Here is a 17,951-nt window from a genome sequence, read left to right as displayed (position 1 = left end):
TTTATGAGAGAACATATTAAAAGCAAAAATCTAAGGACATTATGGCACCAATTTTCTAATATATGCTTCAAGTTACACATCAAATGGACCGGTGGAGAACATTCTAAGAAATCCTTGTTTCAGCATGTGAACAGTCCAGACATGTTAGTAAGAGCAGCCTATTTACATGGTGCCAAAGCATGCTGAAATGCACACTTTTTACAGGTTTCTGTCTGCATTATGAGCAATTATTTGTAAAAGGAGCCCCATTTGAAGCAAGTTAAGGCCTGTAACTGAGGGTACTAGCAAAAACAGAACTTGGATGCTTCAATGTAGGTCTTGTGACCAGCAAAAATAGTCTTCTGTGATCCAAAGAAGAGAGGCTGAACCAGATATAACAGTAAGAAACTTTTCCCAATAAAACTCTGGTACACGTGGACATTTTCCAACATTTAATCAGACTTCATATTTCAATTTCTTTGCATTTCTTTTGACTGATAGACACTATGACAATTCTCATTAAAAAAAACCTAAAACCCCTCAAATCTGAGTTTAATATTCAGTATATTTTAAAGCTCAAGAGACTGAGTCACTTTTTGTGTATGAGTGAAATATATGTCACTTACTTATTTCTAGATAAATCCAGTTTAACGTGACTTGTCTTTACAAAACCTATTTGGCCAGTAAACACATGTCTTCCAAGAAACCATGCCATGCATTCAATGAAGTAGCCAACGATCTCAATTTTGTCCCCTTCCTGGAAACTCATCTCTTCCAACACAATACTTTCATAATTCATCACAGCCAGACAGGATCCTGTTACTGTGTAATAAGGAGATAAATAATATTTTCAGATAAAGTAATTTAACAATACAAATACACTTAATAGAACAGCAACTCAGCAGAGCAACATATCTAGCAAGAGACATTCCTTGAACTTGTGAGTTGCACATCTGATCTGTCAAGATTTAAATCATCCAAACCCAATTTATTTGGTTTGAGCAATTAGAATTGTATATAACAGCATAAAAATCCTCATTTCCAGCCATGAGAAAGCAGAGTTTAAAATGTTTTCAAAGTTCTAGCAAATTCCTTCATGATGCAACAACAACAAAAAAGTTTTAAGTCCTTACTTTCCCTCTTATAAAGGGCTCCGAACTTGGGCCAGAGTGACCTCTGTATAAGTTTAATTTCTGAGGCAGTATTAGATAAAACAATACATGTATGAAAGATCCACAGTAATTACATTGGTGCACTTTCTTATTTTAAATTTTTTCATCAAATCTAGAGGCATTCTCAACTTAATTACTCTTTACTACTTTGTGCATCTACTTAATACAGTATTTAGACAAAAATAGAAGAGATAAGCCTTTAGAGTTTAACTCAACTTAGGCAGAGATTTATGCTTTCGCTAATTTTATTGTAATGAAATTTTGAAATCTGTCTTCCCATCCTAATATAATGGGGAAAATAGGCTTTAGAGTGTCTTAAAAGCATAGAATAAATTTGGGGTTCTTTTAATGCTGATGTTTGAATGGAATTTCTTACCAACTTTCTTGATGGATTTAGCTTCCGTTTTGTATGTAAAATCAATAGGATTAGAATACCTTTTAAGAAACCATCTGAAAGAGAGCTACAAGTTAGCGTATAAAACACTTCACAAAGTGTTGTGAAAATAACAGTAATATTTTTAAATCCATTTGAAAACAGATGCACGCCTCCCACAGTTCTTTCTATTTCAGCACTCTCCATACACTTCAGACACAGCTATGTTTTAGTAGTAAAGGAAGCATTACTTGAGTCAGACAAACCTGAGGAGGTCATGTTATTTCTCCCTGCCCAAGGTCAATAGAAAAAACACCAGCTTTTTAATTACTAAGAACACCAAGAATAAATTATTTTCTGGTGATTCCTGAAGTGAGTCCATTGATGTAATTTTGGCTTTATAGCAATTATGAGCTTGGATATGAATTTGGAACAAACTGCATTAAAGGAGGTGAATGGCTCCTGTCAATAGTTTTGAGTAAAAACACTGCTAGCCTGTGATCATCCTTGTTTCCAAGCATCCCACCTGTTACTATCCATATTCCCAAGCATCCTGAAAAAAAGAAAATTTTCACTTTATGTTATTTTAGAAGTGTTCATGGATTTTATTTCAGACTCAGGGAAAAAAAGCAGAAATATTTAACTCAAAAGATAGTAAACCATCTTTAAATGCTGCTCTGTAAGTATCTGGATTAATTTCAGTTGTGTAGTATGGAAGGAAATAGAGCATGCATTCTCAGTGTTAATGGAAGATGGATGTTCCATAACAAGCTACCATTTAGAGACACCTATGTCTAAGCACATGTGTACATACGAAACAGATGCATATGAAAGAGGTAGCTAGGGTCAGGTACCTACTGATGAAAAGGGATCAATGGCTCCAGAGAAGCATTACACAGCACGGTCATATCACCATCCACAGATCCATCTGTTACTTCTTCAGTAAAAGCCCCAGACTCACAATGAGTGTTTATTTCATTGTCTGGAGCAATTGCCTTTCTTATTAGATTGTCAGGACATAAAACAAAAAATGCCCCTAAAAAGAAAGCAGTGGAGCAGATGTCATTTTATGTAATGTTTTAGTGTCATACAAGCTTTAAAACTGGCTTCAAGAGCATTAGTAACATTCAATTAGAAAACAAAAATCTGAGATTTCATAGGAAATTTCTTTCTGAGTGTCAGATATTCATACTTTGCTGTCTAGTTTCAGTTAAAAAAAAAAAAAAAGCAGAGCTGAGCTGTTCAATGAAGTGTAGAGCCTTCTGCTGCTGCAACACTCTGCATGTTCCTGTTGCAGTAATCAACAATCCATCTAGCCCCACTCTGTCTCTGACAGTGGCAGCAGGTGATGCTATAGGGGAAGCACATGAGCCTGGCAGCTATCTGCAGTCCCTCTCTCCTGTATGTCTCCAGGCTCTGCAATAATATTAAGCAAGGTGGAATGTGCATCCCTCCCTAATTTTTTTCATATACATTTATGGACCGGTTGCACATGAATTTTTCTAATTTCCCTGTGATCCTACTGAACCCAATCTGTGTTTGTTCTCTTCTCTTCCTGGTGCATTAGTATTTGATTTGGGGATTTTAAAGAAAGGCGCTTCTCTAAATTTAGCCTTAGCATGTATAGTCTTCCTTACCTTCCTGTACTAGCAAGCTTCTGTACATCAACTCTAATGATTTTTCATTTATACAGACTTCAATGCCTGTTTCTTCTTCCTCTTGAGAATACAGCCAGAAAGACTGATCTAAGAATAAATTCTCCATGCAATGATTTATAAAACCTAGGAAAAAAAAAAAAAAAAAAAGAGACCCAACAATTTGTTTCCTTTACAGTTTTACAGTGTAGAAGAAAACACCCTTTCAGAAAGTCAGAGACTGGGGTGGGCATTCAGATGATTCCTTTATTGCTTAACCCACAGTGTATAACTAATTTTACTATATAGTATTAGCAAAGTTACATCAAGTCACATGCATTACATCTATTTTTAATGCTTAGCTCTCACAGACTACACCTAAAAGGCACACAACATTTCTGTGCCTAATCCTGCTGAGGAAGCAGACCATGTCCTCCCTTAACAAGGGATCCCCATAGCTTAGCTCTATTTGAAAGGTTTGGAGTCTGAAAGAGGCAACGACTAGGAAGCTTTGAGCAACGGGTGCTTAGCACCACTGAACAGAAGACTGGAAATAATCTGAAAAAATAATCTCTGTATAAATTTCTGTTGCCCGATTCAGCTGTACTGATTTATGCAGATACTGTGCCTGGGCATCAGACTCCTGGAACATTGGGACAGAGATGCTGCTGCATACCAGTCACGTAAATCAGGTGATAGTGCTTGATCTTGGAAGCTGGGGCTCCTTACATTAGGAGTTCCAGAGAGATCTGGATTGCTGTATCATAATCAGCATGGTAGAGAACTGGGTGGCTGTATCAATCAGTATGGGATAGATAGCAGGGTATTAATTAAAGGGCCAACATTAATACATCAGCAAAACCTTTGTGCAAAAAGTGGTGATGAAGAGGAAAGGTGGGCAGATCAGTGATTAGGGTGCTACTCTGCTCTTCAGAAGATGCTGAATCAATTCCCTATTAGCCACAGCCTTGCCTAAAAAGAAGCTTCATCATATTGTCTTTCCTCTGCAAAATTGGGTGAAACAGTATTTTTTCTAGTTATCTAAGGAACATTTAAAAATACAAAACGGCAAGTAAATAGCAAATGTGGAATTCAAAATAAAATTCATTATTTTAAATTAGTCTGACAGAAACAGGCAAATTCAATAATAATGCACACAAGCTCTCCATACACAGAAGAAAAAAAATAAAAATCAGATAAAATGGAGACAAAGACCCAATTCACATTATATTCTTCAAGAAAGACTTGGGAAGTTATAGCATATTAAAAATGTAACTCAAATCAATGGCATCATATTGTACACAAAAGGCAAGCTCAGATTTAGAAATAAAACTGAAGCATGCACCATATGAAGCAATTTTTGTTTTACTTGATATTTCCTCTGAAGCCTTACCAGCTCTGTCCAGTTTGCTCACTGCTATTTAGGAAAGTTGTGGAACAACCAGAAGAGTCCAGTGGGAAGCATGATAAGAGGTCTAGAAAATACACTCTGAAGAAGGCTTATAGGAATTAGGGTTGATTTTCCTAGTGAAAACAACACTGAGTGGAAGCATGGGTTAGAAGTCTCCAAATAGGTATTAGCATGATACAAAGAAAGAGGAGTGACTTCCACATGTCTACAGTGAGCAGAAAAATCTGTAAATGTATTTAAGTTGCAACACAGGTTAGACTTTAGGACAAAACCACCTGGATTGGAATAGATTGCTTAAAAAGAAGATATGGTCTGACTCTGGAGTGTCTAACTTTGACAGGAACAATAGCTGTTACCTGCTTTGGGAAAAAGGCAGGTTTCTCCTGGAGGTCAGAGGGTCTCTCCAACCCTATCACAAGTACCCAGTTCAGGAACATTACTTACAGCTAGTAGGAGTTAATACAAAAAAAATCTCAAAATCCTGTTCAACAAGTTCCCAGTCAATCAGAAGTTGTGTGCAGAGGAATTTAAAAAAAAGCATGTTGAACTGTTGTATGGTGAAACAGCTTTACCCAGTGAGTGGTAGGTTAGAAACTTCCATATTTCTTCAAAAGTTTTAAATGTCACCACTATTAGGTCTTGATCACTATGAATAGACAGCAGTCTAGCAGAGAGCTCCTAAAAAAAAAAAATAAATAAAACCCAGTATTTTAATTACCATTATACTAGACCTGAGCACACTTTCACACTAGGTAATGCTTATGCTAAAATGCTCTGTATTAAGAAGGGTTTTACCCACGTGAGATATCTGTTATTTAACACATACCTACAACATATAGTCTGCCAAGTTTTAATCTGACTTTTTCTTACCAATTGTACCAACTGTTCCAGTAAGGTTAATTTACAGAGGAATTAAGACCTCAGGACTGATCACTGGGTAAGACTACAGGCTATCTGATTCATACACATCTATGTATAGCAGCCAGCATTCTCTATTTAGTGTGAAAGCCAGGCAAGCCTCTCGTGGTACTTTCCAAGAATACCCTCCCATCAGAGCTTTTTAAAGTTTGAGAACTGTCTTTGCCAGACATGTTGGTATTGATATTAAATTGTGGAAAGGGCTTCTTTGTTTGTTACTTTGGATTTTTTTTGTCTTAAAATTTCTCTAGGTCACTTGAACCACTGTAAAATTTTAGGATCCACAACACCCTGCTGTAGGTTAGCCTCAGAACTCTGTACACACATGAAAATGCATGTCCTTTGATGCAACTTTGAACCTGCTACATGGCAACTTCAGTCTTGTTCCAGAGGAGGCATTGGATAGTCATTCCCTAGTTCACTCTTTCCATAGTTAAGACAATTAAATATACTGGAGGGTTTGTTCGGGGTGTTTTTTGTTTTTGTTTTTTTTAAAATGCAGTAAAAGCCTTTCCTTCTCATTTGTACTGGTTTGTGTTGCTAGAATAGCGTTAAATGGCACTTAAAGATGAGCAATGATAGCTGTAAATGATATTGATGGATTTTATATGGAATTTCAGAAATGCTAAAAAGGGAGAACTACATAAACCTTCAAATAAGTCAAAGAAATATACATTTTAACAGATTCTAGCCAAAAAGTGGTAATATACTGTCTGATTGCACTTCAGTTAGTAGCTTAAATACAGGGTTCACCAATGACACTGGCTACTCTCTTTCAGGGAAATACAAAGAACTGTGGCAATTTGTGAGACAAATATCTGAACCAGCATCTCAGAGGATAAATCAGATGCAAAGCTAACAGGTATAATGCTACTGTATCATTTCCCAGTACTGCACCTTCTACTCCCATCACATCTAAATTGAAATGCATCTTAAACCAATGCAAAGACTGAACAATAAACTGATTCTAACTCTGTGTGTGTGTAATAAAACTCCCTCACACATTTTCTGTAATTGAGCAAAATGAAGCTGATCTACTGTTTTTATTACTATTATGTCATGATTTAAAAAGACCTCTGAATTAATTCTGTTTAACTTCCATTTTTTCAATTCACACAACATGAACAAATTAAAACAGTAATTCCTTTTTGAAAAAGAGATATCCAACTTAAGCCTCATCACTGCTTTGATCTTCTACATGCCCCTTTCTACACTAGATTAAATATTAACAAGAGCCTGAAATCTATTAATAAATTGCCAACACATGCTAAAATATCTCAGCCCCAAGGGCTTTATGCACTGCTGAATATCAAAACAACATTCTAAGGAAACTTATCATTATAAATCTTGCTTCCTTCAAAGTCCTTTTCCCAGTCTGTTTCTAATAAGGCCACAAATCTAGTCTATTTGTATGCTGTTTTCCTTCTCCTACTGATCCTTTCTCCATCTCCCCCTAAACAAAAGCCAGAGCAGAGCAGCAGGAGTACAGACTGTTTTCACAGCCACAAAATCAGCAGGCTGGTGATGGAGAGTTCACAACACATGAAAGGGAAAATGTGTAGGAACACATGCATCCAAGATAGTCAAAGCCATAACTAATTAAGATCTCTGTGTTTGGCTTGCTAGCAACGGAGACTGGAACTCATGGCTTAGTCAAAAAAGGGACACCAAAAGTCAAATGGTATCATCCTGCTTTTCTATCAAGAGGGAAGAGGTGACTTGAAATCATACGTGTAGCAAACCTCATTGGTTGTAGAGGGAAACTTTCCTACATATGAACAAATGAAAGACAGCAATAAAAACTGGTCAACCCTCTTATGTGCTGTTTATAGCTATGGCCATCTAGCCCTAGGACATCAAATATTTATGCTGTTCTCCTTCAGACTTCCTCTTTGACTTAGAAGTGGGCTTCCTGGGTAACTTGCATGCCAAATGACTCAAAGTGACTGGAAACTTAAGTGAAAAGTCAATACGAGGGCAAATGAAAATAAAATATCAGAAAAGCATGATTTCCTTTGACATAAATCGAAGCAGAACATTTTTAAAACAAACCCCTTCAATGTGTTATTTAGCCAGGTTTATTTACTATATATCAATTTGGTGTTCCAGTCTTTTTCAATGGTTCAGTATTTCTAATGTCTATAGATGTTTTGTGCCATGGGAAGCTCTGATCACTCATTCAAGCATACAGCTTGTAAATGGAAATAGGACCCAAGTAACTCAGACTATTTCAGTAGCACAGGGTGGATTCTCTGAATCAATAAAACTATTCCCAAGCAATTGACTTACATTGAAAACTGCCATCACCTCCCTGCTGTCATTTTCCAGAAGACGGAGCTGCCCTCTGAGCTGTCTTTGGAGTCTGGGATCAGGACATTGACTCTTTCGTCTTACCATCGTTAACTTCAAGGAGATATCTGTAGAAGGATATCCATTTAGAATGAGCTTTGGAGAACCAGAAAATCCCTCAAATTCATAGAATCCACATTAAGAAATATTTTTTTCAGCTTCAGAGACAGACACAGAAAACTGATGTACTGCATGTTTCTTTTTCATTTTTATTACCCAGTAGAGATAGTAGCCTAGCATGAAACACAACATTTGTTTCACTTGCATAATAAAGGCTTCGACTATACAAAGGAGTGTGATGTGAAAGTCTGTAGAAATTCTGGGAGCCAACTGACACACTTGGGGATGGAGAAGAGAGAAGAGGAAAAAAGCAAGCAGATTGGTAATTTGTCAAATTAGACAGCTCTACGGACATTGAGAACATGCCCAGATTTCCAAATATCCCATGCATATTTTAAAAATCGAGGCAAACAGATACTGGAATCACAAAAATAACTCTCACCCCAAAACCAAACAAAGCCAAAACCAACATGTAGATTGTTTGGCATGTTACCGCAACTCTTTATGCTAATCTTAAATTCACAGTTATCAGATATGTCACCCCCACCATTTCAGAAGGCTTCTATAAATTGCATATTGAAAAAGCTGTTTCTCCACTAAGCTGGCTGAGCAGTACCAGCCAAGATAAATGGTCCCACTAAAAGCTCACTTATGACTTCCTCAGTTTCAGCTAGCTGCTGTCAGATAAAGATCTTCGATAAACCTGCTTTCATTCTGCATATCTGTTAATTTAACTCAAGAACTCTAAATCAGACCCATAAATTTTCAGATACACAGATGGGTACATATAAGGCAATAATACCCATCCAGGAAGAATTCCAGTTGCAAGTGTGTAAACAGGTCATGCTTCCAGCAATAAATGGGATTATTGACCATCCCAAAATACTCCATCTCCTCTGAATTTCACCTTTGAATCAGGAAAAATAGATATTTCTCACATTCTGGTCTAACATGCTGCATCTTAATCTGTTTTCATAGGGCTTCCTATGTATGTCTTCAGGAGTTTTACGATGACTTGCACCTAAATTACTCATTACATTAAGGTCAAGAAGGGTGGGTCAGAAATACAAAGCAGTGTTACTGAATTACAAGCCCTCTCTGTTTAAGCTGTGGTCATGTAGTCAATTGTTAGTACAAAGAACACAAACTAGAATCTTTGAATCTTACTTAGATCACTGTTAAGTAACTGTATTGACATCTTCATTTTACCTGAAGCCATCAGAGATACTGACACAAGAGAAGACTATTACGTAAAAAATTTAAATTTGTTTTACATAATCAAATTGATTCCAAATTAAATATTTAATGGTAGAAACACAATTTAAGTCTTATATAAAGTTAATATTACTGAAATAATAATTGCATTGAATTTAAACAACTGAAATAAGCTGCTTCTGCCAAAATAATTATTAATAAAGCCTTATGGAATTGAAACGTGGTCCAAAACCATTGCACCTATAATAGTCTTCCTGTCTGCTTCTGTGAGCTCTGCTCCATACTCCCAGTTAAGAACTACCCAAGCTCTATACGGAGTGAGACAAACAGGTGTGTATATAAGCACACATAGTTTAACTAGAAATAACTATATGCCTGGGGGAGACCTTCTACCACTGATGTGATATGTCAGGTCAAGCCAGAAAGCAGACCACATCCAACTGTTGTTCTTTGATGGTTATTACTCTTCCTCCACAAGCAAGAGAAGGGAAATGTGACTAGAACCTCAATTCACAGAGCAGGCCACAAGGACTCCAGAAGGGAATCCTGCTGCACCTACTTTACTGGAGAACTGCACTCAATTGCAACTTCATTGAAAATACAGCACTAAAAAAAAAATAAAGACTTGGAAAGGCCACAAACTTAAAAAACAGGACATTTCAAGAATTTTACATGTGGGTTTCAATAAGCAATGAACTTTATTTACCTTTTTTCTTAGCCACTACAATATAGTCCATACATTGTTTCTGGCTTTTATAGCAGTTCTCTCTTTTTATGAGAAATTCTTGACAAATCTTATGTAGAAGTTTGACATTTCACAGCCTCCATGAAGTATGTTATAAAGTTTACAGGAATTGCAACTGCAAATGTTGACGTAGTTGTCTCAAAAAAAAAAGTAAGCAATGAGAAAAGCATTATATTTACAAGGCATGATGGAAGCAAATACCTTACCAGTTGGAAAATTCTCTGCTTGTCTGGGAATGGTCCTGGAACTGACACTCATGCATTTTTCACTTTGAGAACACTCTGTTATGATAAATGAAAGGAATGGTTAAGAGCATTTTCTAAGTCCATATAAATCACACCAGAAAAACAAACAAACAAACCATCCCAGACTTTCAAAGCATTCGATGCATTGGATAATTACTAAAAGAAAATAACTATATTTTTTCCCCTTCCCAGTATATAATTTCCAAAACCCACAAAAATTATCTGCAGATCATTTCTCTCCTACTGGAGAGGAAGTTAAATATTTCATTATTTTGGTCTGAAGTTTCAAAATGATGGAGAATGGGTGGACACATAGCCTCTCAGGAAACTGAAGTCACATTTGGGAGAGAGCAAGAGTCAGACTTCATTTTCTCTTCCCTTGCACCTATACCAAAAAGTGGCCTCCACTGAAGCTGCAGTGGTATCAATTGGCAATGACACGAGTGCCCTGTACCAATTCAGACATGGAGAGAAGTAAACCTTCTCTTTATTTGTTACAAGCTTAATACTTGGGAGGGTGTAATGTAAAACCAAGAGATCTGAAGTTTTAGAAATAGAACACAAAATTACTATATTTTACATTAATAGTAATCTGTTTTTTTCTTTTTCAGCCCATATTTCTTGGGGTCTTTTTGGAAATTATACACTCTCATGCTGAAGAAGCACCCACTCCAAGTAATTCCAAGGTTCCCTTAGCAAAAATCATTGAAGACAAGGCTTGATATTTCCAAGTATAAAAATGGGAGAGATAGATCTTTAATTTTTCAAAGAAAACTCAGGCAATTTTTATGCATCCTAAGACATTCTCCTCTGCAGCTCTGCTTTTAAGAAAAATCTTGTAATATCATAGGACATGGTAATTTCCAAGTCTTCCGCATCTTCCCTTGAGTGCGCCTATTGATGTTGCATGAACAAAGTCACAAATACATAAGGATACATATACACAGTTTTCCTACATCAGAAAAGAAGCAGTAAGCAATAAAAACATCTTTAAGGACAATTATTAATGTATACTAGAAATAGAAATTGCAGTTCCCAAGCACTTCAGTTTGGTTGGGGGTTTGACAGGGGTGTTGCGGGTTTTTTTTTAATCTGGACTCGATATTTATTTTTAAATAGAGAATTGATAGTAAGCTCAGTGCAGCGTAGGCTGGCTGTGTTTAAGGAACTTCATGAATTTAAATTCTCGACAGCCTCTGGGACCATACTTAGAGTTCTGCTTTTTCTTGGTTTAGTCAGAAGTACTGTCACAAGTCTGCTTGCACACAGGAAGCAATGTTTAAAGAACACTGATTTCAATACAAAGTCAAGAGCAGAGTGATGAGGATATATTGATCGAAGTCTTACCTGTTTGTTCTTGCAACGTGTCCATTCTGACTCCACCCCTCACAGTGCTAATGGCAGCATTGGCCTCTGCATGTTTCCAGTGAGACCTGCACCTCCTCTGCTCCATTTCTTTCCTCCCCAAGTTCCTCTCTTGCTTTCCCTCCAGACCAGGGACGATGGCATTAGTACTAAGCATGGATGTGCTGCCTGCTGCTGCCAAGCTCTCCATATTTGTGATTGCTCACAGTGCTACAATTAACGTTATCAACAATCTGAGGGAGAAAAAAATTAATTAATAATATATTTTTAAAAAAAACATCAAAATACATGCACGTATTCAAGAGCTGTCCCTTGCCTGCAGGAATTATTTTTAATTCTAACATAAATTTAAGTATCTGCTTTAGGCTCCTTTCAGAAGAATTGTTGTGTAACACCCAGATTCACACCAGAAAAAGCTCCTGTAATCAGGTGGCATCACTGCTTTAGCAACGTAACAACAGATTTGACTAATAGCAACAATCCAAGGCCTGAAGTGAAATGTACTTATGCCCATTGCTGATTATTCATTCTTGGCCAGCTTTAAAGCAGAGCCTGCAAGGGATAGCATCATTCACATTAAGAGAGGCAATGCAGAGGAGAAACATCATTTTCTAAAGGTGACAAGAATGGAACAGGTACTGTATGCTTAATTCAAACAAGCAGAAAGGTTTTTTTAAATTCAGCTAAAGAATAAATCCTCTGCAGGAACCCACAATACAGGAAGACTGGCATGCAAGGATCGCAAGGTTTCTTTGCAGTAAAGCAGAAGGGTGATTTACTGAAGCTATAGGCCAAGCCTGGCAGCAAGACGTACTGGGAAGAACATCAGCGGAAAGGAATAGAAATGAAAGTAGAGCTCAAGTAGTTGCAAGCTTCACTGCTCCCTCTACAGTCACCGATGTGAGACACCCTGCAGTCCCAGTTCTTTAGGCACAAGCTACTTCAGCTTCAGAAAAGCGCTGCCAGACCATCAGCCAATGCATGTAGCCAGCACACGCCCCACTGATATTTAGAACCTTTTCTCAGTGGGCTCTCAATGCCTCTGATTTCATAAAGCCACAGGATAGATTTCTCATTAGTCCTGCCACTTGTACTTAATCCAGATTCCTCTGTATTTACTCCAGCCATACTCATCAACGAGCCACATTCATTATGAGTATACACACTTGTATTCTTTGTGAAATTTCCTCTCATTTGTTTTCCAGCAGAAATCGATTAAAATGGAGCTGTTGATGGAAGATTACTTTCACTGCCAAACCCTCAGACTAGTGGTGCATGGTCAGCTAGTATGCCCTTACAACTGGCCTTCAGACTGGTCAGAAAATTTCTCCCTTCCCCATTCACTATGCAATGGTGTATCCCAAAGCATGTTATTCTGGTTTGCTTCTTCACATAAATGCTTTCCAACACTTCTCAACCTCCAAGCTTCACATCACAGATCCTTAAACCTGAGCAAACTGAGCACCAATGTGAATGGTGCAACAGCTCCTAGATGTCTGCCATGGTAGGCAAGTAGATGGGATGAGGCAGTGCTCTGTCTGCCCAACTTTAATGCTTTTTTTTGCAGTGATTGAAACCTTTAGCCCATAGAGCAACTTGAATAAGCAGTAAACTATATACAGATAGAAGCATGTTATGCAATTATAAAAAGATTAATGAGGCATACTTACAGGTGGCGTGACCAGCTCGGAGAATTAAACCATAGCCATATCTACCACAAGCACATAAGGTAATGAAGTATTAAGACATCTAGGATGGATGTTGTTTTAATGTTTCCATTGTCCCATTTTGCTATTTATTTGGAAGTGCTTATCAGAGTGGTGAGGCCAATTTTCAAACGGTGCTTTGTGGTGTAGCTTTGCAATTCTCCATATAAAGTTATGAGTATAAATTCATAAATACCTATGAAACACAGATAGTAACTCAAACAAGCAATTTTGATGCCTTTTCTCAGAAAAGGGTATTTCCACTAACATATTAGTTTACTGACTTCAGATCTGTTTCTCTTGCTAATTTCTCTGAAAAACTGCCTATTAGACTTGACGACTGACTCATACAAGATTAAAAATACAGGTCTGCCAGAGACCAAACTCACTTTGCTAGGAATATGCTTTTCCATTTATACAGTTGATCTTTTCCTTAAGGTAATGACAGTAGCTAACACCATTCTTTTCAGTACTATACCAGGATTATATGTAATGGATTGTAACCTTCACACTTAAGAATTAAACATTCTTTTGCATAGATTTTGTGAATACCGGTATCTCCTGTTGATGAGGATGTAAATATTGTGATATTAAGGATAATTTAATTCAAAAGATGGTTGTTTAAATTACATTGCTATGTGAATCCAAATCCAGTTATTATTTTTAGTTCAGGATTATCCTTGATCCCAGAAAGAGAATTCAGTGTTCAGAATATTAATTTTTCCATCAGCTCCTATCTTCAAACAGAAATGTCATCCTCATCAAAATTCAGGAAAACAAATATACTGTGACTTGAATTCTTAGAATTCAGACAAGTTGAAGAAGAGATATTGATTAACTTTTCATGTCTTCTGCATCAGTGCATGTTATTAAGGGTGACATACATACAGGCTTGTGAATGAATCTGTAAAGCTTGGTGCTGCAAGAGCAAGTAGGACATCTGAAAAAATCAAAATTGATATGAACTGTTTAAGATTCAGTCATAGTATCCCAGAGCTTAAGTCAAGGAGAAAAAAAATCAGAATGAGAGAAAGGAAAGCAAAAATGGTATGTTCTTATCAATGTTTTCTCTTGGCTTTTCCAAGAATCACAGAATAAAAATTCAGTCTCAAAAACATTTTTAACACTCATGCTGTCCTCTAGAGATTCCTTTCCAGTCTTTAACATTTGCCCTAAGTATCAAACCTCAATCCATGTGACTCTGTATAAGAACTGTGAACAACATAGTAAATAACTTCCCTGTAGCTAGGCATCTAGTCTACTTAGGCCCTTTTGAATGTTTATTTAGCATCTAAATGCATCCCAAGCAACAAAGATTTCATACGATGTTGCACTACATCGCTGTCCTTTTACTATTCACCTTTGACTATAAGTACCCCAAGGAGCAAAACCGTAACACACAAGCAATGCTATGGTATAATCACCATATTTATTATGCTCATGATTTCTCATCAATTATTAACCATTCCAATCAAATTAAAACAGATTCAGAGGCACCAACCAGAGAAAAAAAAAAGCATTAATCCACAATGAAATAGATTTAGAGAATGTTAAAGTTCAGTGCTTGAGTCGCACTCATTAGAGATTTTTTCCTTAACCTGTAATGCTAACTTACCATTACACTTATTAGCAATTAGCCATTTGTTGATAGCAACGAATATGAGATGAAGAAATGGATTAAAGATCTAACACTCACCTTGTAAAGTCTGTCTTCTATAACTAGTTCTTACAATTTACATTTATGTGCACTGACAAAGCATTTTATTTGTAACTTAGACAAAATTATTTTACCTCATGCTCTTTGAGGCTTGACCAAAAAAAATTCATATTTGGTGCAAGACATTGGCCATAAAATTTAATGATCTTCCCATTTTTCCAAGCCAGAAGCCAACCTCTATCCAAAAGCCATGCAGGCAAGAGATGGCACTCCCTGCTGTTCTGGGGGAGTCTCACTTTCTAAAGCAGAAACTCATGGTGGGGATGAGCAGTGAGAGAGGCAGGTACTGGACAGCTCAACAATTCCTATAGGAGTGCTACTGGGTTCACTGGTATCATCCTTTTGCCTGGCCTGAGCTCACTGGACATGCCGCCCCATACAGAGCCATTGGTAGCACCTGCCCAGGCTTGTGAGGCTCAGAAGGTCACTCCACCTTTTCCTTGCTTTCCACAGCACACAGCAGGCTGGAAAGTTCTGTATTCAACAGCTGTTGAACATGAGATGGAAATAAGACACTTCTTTCCTATTGAAAGTTAAATAGAACAATTCCATTATCACACTTTCCCCTCTGTGGCTGCTCCCATTTCATTGAGAGCTTGTAACTCTGTTTTTGAAAACAGAGCTAGCTAACCAGAAGAAAAAACGTATAGCTTGACATTTTCCATTTCCCTAACTATGCAGGTTGAGGGTTACACACACACACCCTCACACCCCCAAGTTTTGTTGTTTTTTTTAAGAGGAGTTGTAGATGACAGGAACACTTTCTCTCCCACCAATTCCTTCCCATTTAAAAGAGGGTTGAAGAAGATGACTAATAACATCCACTGTATAGGTTCCCTCTCTCTCTTTAAAGGTGTATTGCTAAGTAAGAGAATACGATCCAGTACGTAAGAATGGGTTATATTTGAACTGGTTGCCTAAAACCTGCATGCAATACAATATTTCTCTTTCATTCATCATCTTCTCTCTAGGAGGCTCAGGACAACTTACTAATTACTAGCTTGAAGTTACTATAATTGTTCAAGTCTTACAGAGATGGAAATCAAGACAAAGATTATTTGTGGTCATACAGGAGTGCTATAGAAGTGCTGGTAAAGTAGCCAGAGTCCAGAAGCAAGTGTAAAGTTGAATTAATTTAGATCAAGAGGATTATTCATACATATTAGAATTGTCCTGGAGGTACAAAGTTACTGCCATTGCTGCTCTGAGCATCAGTTCTTATCCAAAGAAAATGAGCACCAGCTATTGCTCATCTCACCTGAGCTGCCAGTGGATCAGGGGCAACTCTTCTAAATTCAAAGTCTCCAGGCTCTTCCAACCACTGCTGCTGTACCTTGAGACAACAGAACTCTGGTAGCCTCAAAATGTTTACTCATCTCATGGGGCATGTCTTGTTCCAAGGCTCCAAACCAGGCCAGACAGCTAGTGAAGCCTGCATTGCCTTAATTTATGGGACTTTTGACTGTGTGCACACACTTGATCTGCTTTCCATCTCCTGTACATCCCACAAGTCATGAAATACCTCAGTCTTGCAACTATACTGCTGTAAATTAATCTAGGTAATTTTCCCAAACTGATGCCAGAGTAGTTATTTTATGATTCCTTCTCCCCAGTTTCAACTCACATTTGTTTCACATCACCTGTATTAGGCTACAAGCATCTTACAGACAAGATCATTAAAATCTTTCTCCTCAGAGAGAGTAAATCACAGCTTTGATCTCTATGATAAATTCAGTTAAAGGCATGAATTAAAAAACATCCATAATATGTACTGTATAGGCAACACAACAGTTTTTCCTCCAGTGCTGCTATGTATTACACAGAAAGGTAAAGCAAATCTGTAATCAGGGTAAACAGACTTGGGAATCTGAGTACTCTACAAAAAAGGAAGATTGACTTCTTTATCACTGGAGTAACTTTAGGTTAGTCAGCCATTCTTAGCAAACAATGTTGCAAGCAGTATCATTGTTCACAGTTGGTCTATAAATAAAGCCCTAGGAAGCTTCAAAGATGCAGTAGATTCCTTTAAAAATTTTAACCCTCTTACGATTAAGTTTCACCATACCTCAATAGCACTGAAATATACTTTCCACCCACATCAAGCCCTGAAAGCACCCCAAGTCTAAAATTTCCAAGTTTAGATACTGAAAATTGTAGGCTACAATCCACATTTTCATAGCTGATTAAAAATAAGCATAAATCCTAGGGGTATTTAAAAAAGTTCAGGTCACTGTTAGAAAACCATAAAAGGCATCTGTGAATCTTGATACCTCATTTTGAGTGCTAGATTTGACAGAGTTCAGCCTGTGCCAGCTAACGCAGAGGAATAAGTAGGAGGAATGCTTTTGTTACTGAATAGCAGCTCAGCTCACACACCACCACCTAGAAGAGGGAAAACGGAGCAGCACAGGAACTCCCAGCAGGTTCTCATAGTCAGGACAGATCACATTTAAGTGTATTTTTCAATCATTTCATTATGGACACACCAAAGTATTGAACACCACTGAAATTATCCTGGTTTAACTGGCTGCAATTCTAACGTGTTGACAATACAGTCAAATACCAGACCACAGGTACCTAAATTAGAGTAAGAGACAGACATGCAGATACAGAGCACAGGACTTCTCCTACCTTTTCCAAGCCTGATCCGCTATAACATGCTGGTAAAGAGCAGGCAGATCTGCGCCTTCCTCAGCTCTGCTCAAAACTCACTCCAGCACAGCTCTTCCTGTTTGACCTTCTTATCTTTCCTGTTGATTGCACAGCCTGGCTTGCATGTGGCAAGTACAAAAAGTTGTCCATTAACTATTACTGTTAATTCAAAAACTGTGGGTTTTTTAACTTTTTTTTTTTTTTAAAGAAACATTCATGAGCATGGACTTGAGCTACTAAAGTTCATTATGCAAAGCAGAAATGTATCAAATGTGCTGGGAGGTTCATTCACACCCCCCTGCTTTTCAAAGCAATAATTTATGTTGGCATTTTGCATTAGTGGCTAAAAGGCTCCATGGGATACATCCAGACCATTGTGCTAAGTGAGCACTGCTCAGACAAATTAACAA

General features: G+C 37.4%; 1 protein-coding gene across 8 annotated transcripts in view; it reads right to left on the bottom strand.

The window, feature by feature from the left end:
• Positions 1-17,637, bottom strand: part of SH3TC1 (SH3 domain and tetratricopeptide repeats 1) — a 60,007-nt gene extending 42,370 nt beyond the window's left edge. For 6 of the 8 annotated variants that reach the window (XR_008821836.1, XR_008821835.1, XR_008821837.1 and 3 more), the window contains exons 1-9: positions 17,521-17,636; positions 11,449-11,699; positions 10,063-10,137; positions 7,777-7,904; positions 5,142-5,247; positions 3,162-3,305; positions 2,383-2,560; positions 1,528-1,601; positions 606-801 (exon numbers count right to left, since the gene is read on the bottom strand). Coding sequence is in view for 4 of the 8 variants with exons in the window: in XM_056338637.1 (XP_056194612.1) it covers positions 606-801; positions 1,528-1,601; positions 2,383-2,560; positions 3,162-3,305; positions 5,142-5,247; positions 7,777-7,904; positions 10,063-10,137; positions 11,449-11,656 (1,109 nt within the window). In the remaining 4 variants the exon portion in view is untranslated. Of the gene's footprint in view, positions 1-605; positions 802-1,527; positions 1,602-2,382; positions 2,561-3,161; positions 3,306-5,141; positions 5,248-7,776; positions 7,905-10,062; positions 10,138-11,448; positions 11,700-17,520 lie in introns of all 8 variants that reach the window. The other 2 variants (XM_056338667.1, XM_056338623.1) reach the window with 2 other exon arrangements.
• Positions 17,638-17,951: the final 314 nt, after the last annotated feature.

The sequence above is a fragment of the Falco biarmicus genome, chromosome 1 (assembly GCF_023638135.1).
Source record: "Falco biarmicus isolate bFalBia1 chromosome 1, bFalBia1.pri, whole genome shotgun sequence".
NCBI classification, from domain to species: domain Eukaryota; kingdom Metazoa; phylum Chordata; class Aves; order Falconiformes; family Falconidae; genus Falco; species Falco biarmicus.
The sequence above is the reverse complement of the archived record's forward strand: the minus strand, read 5'-3'. Positions and strand labels throughout refer to the sequence as shown.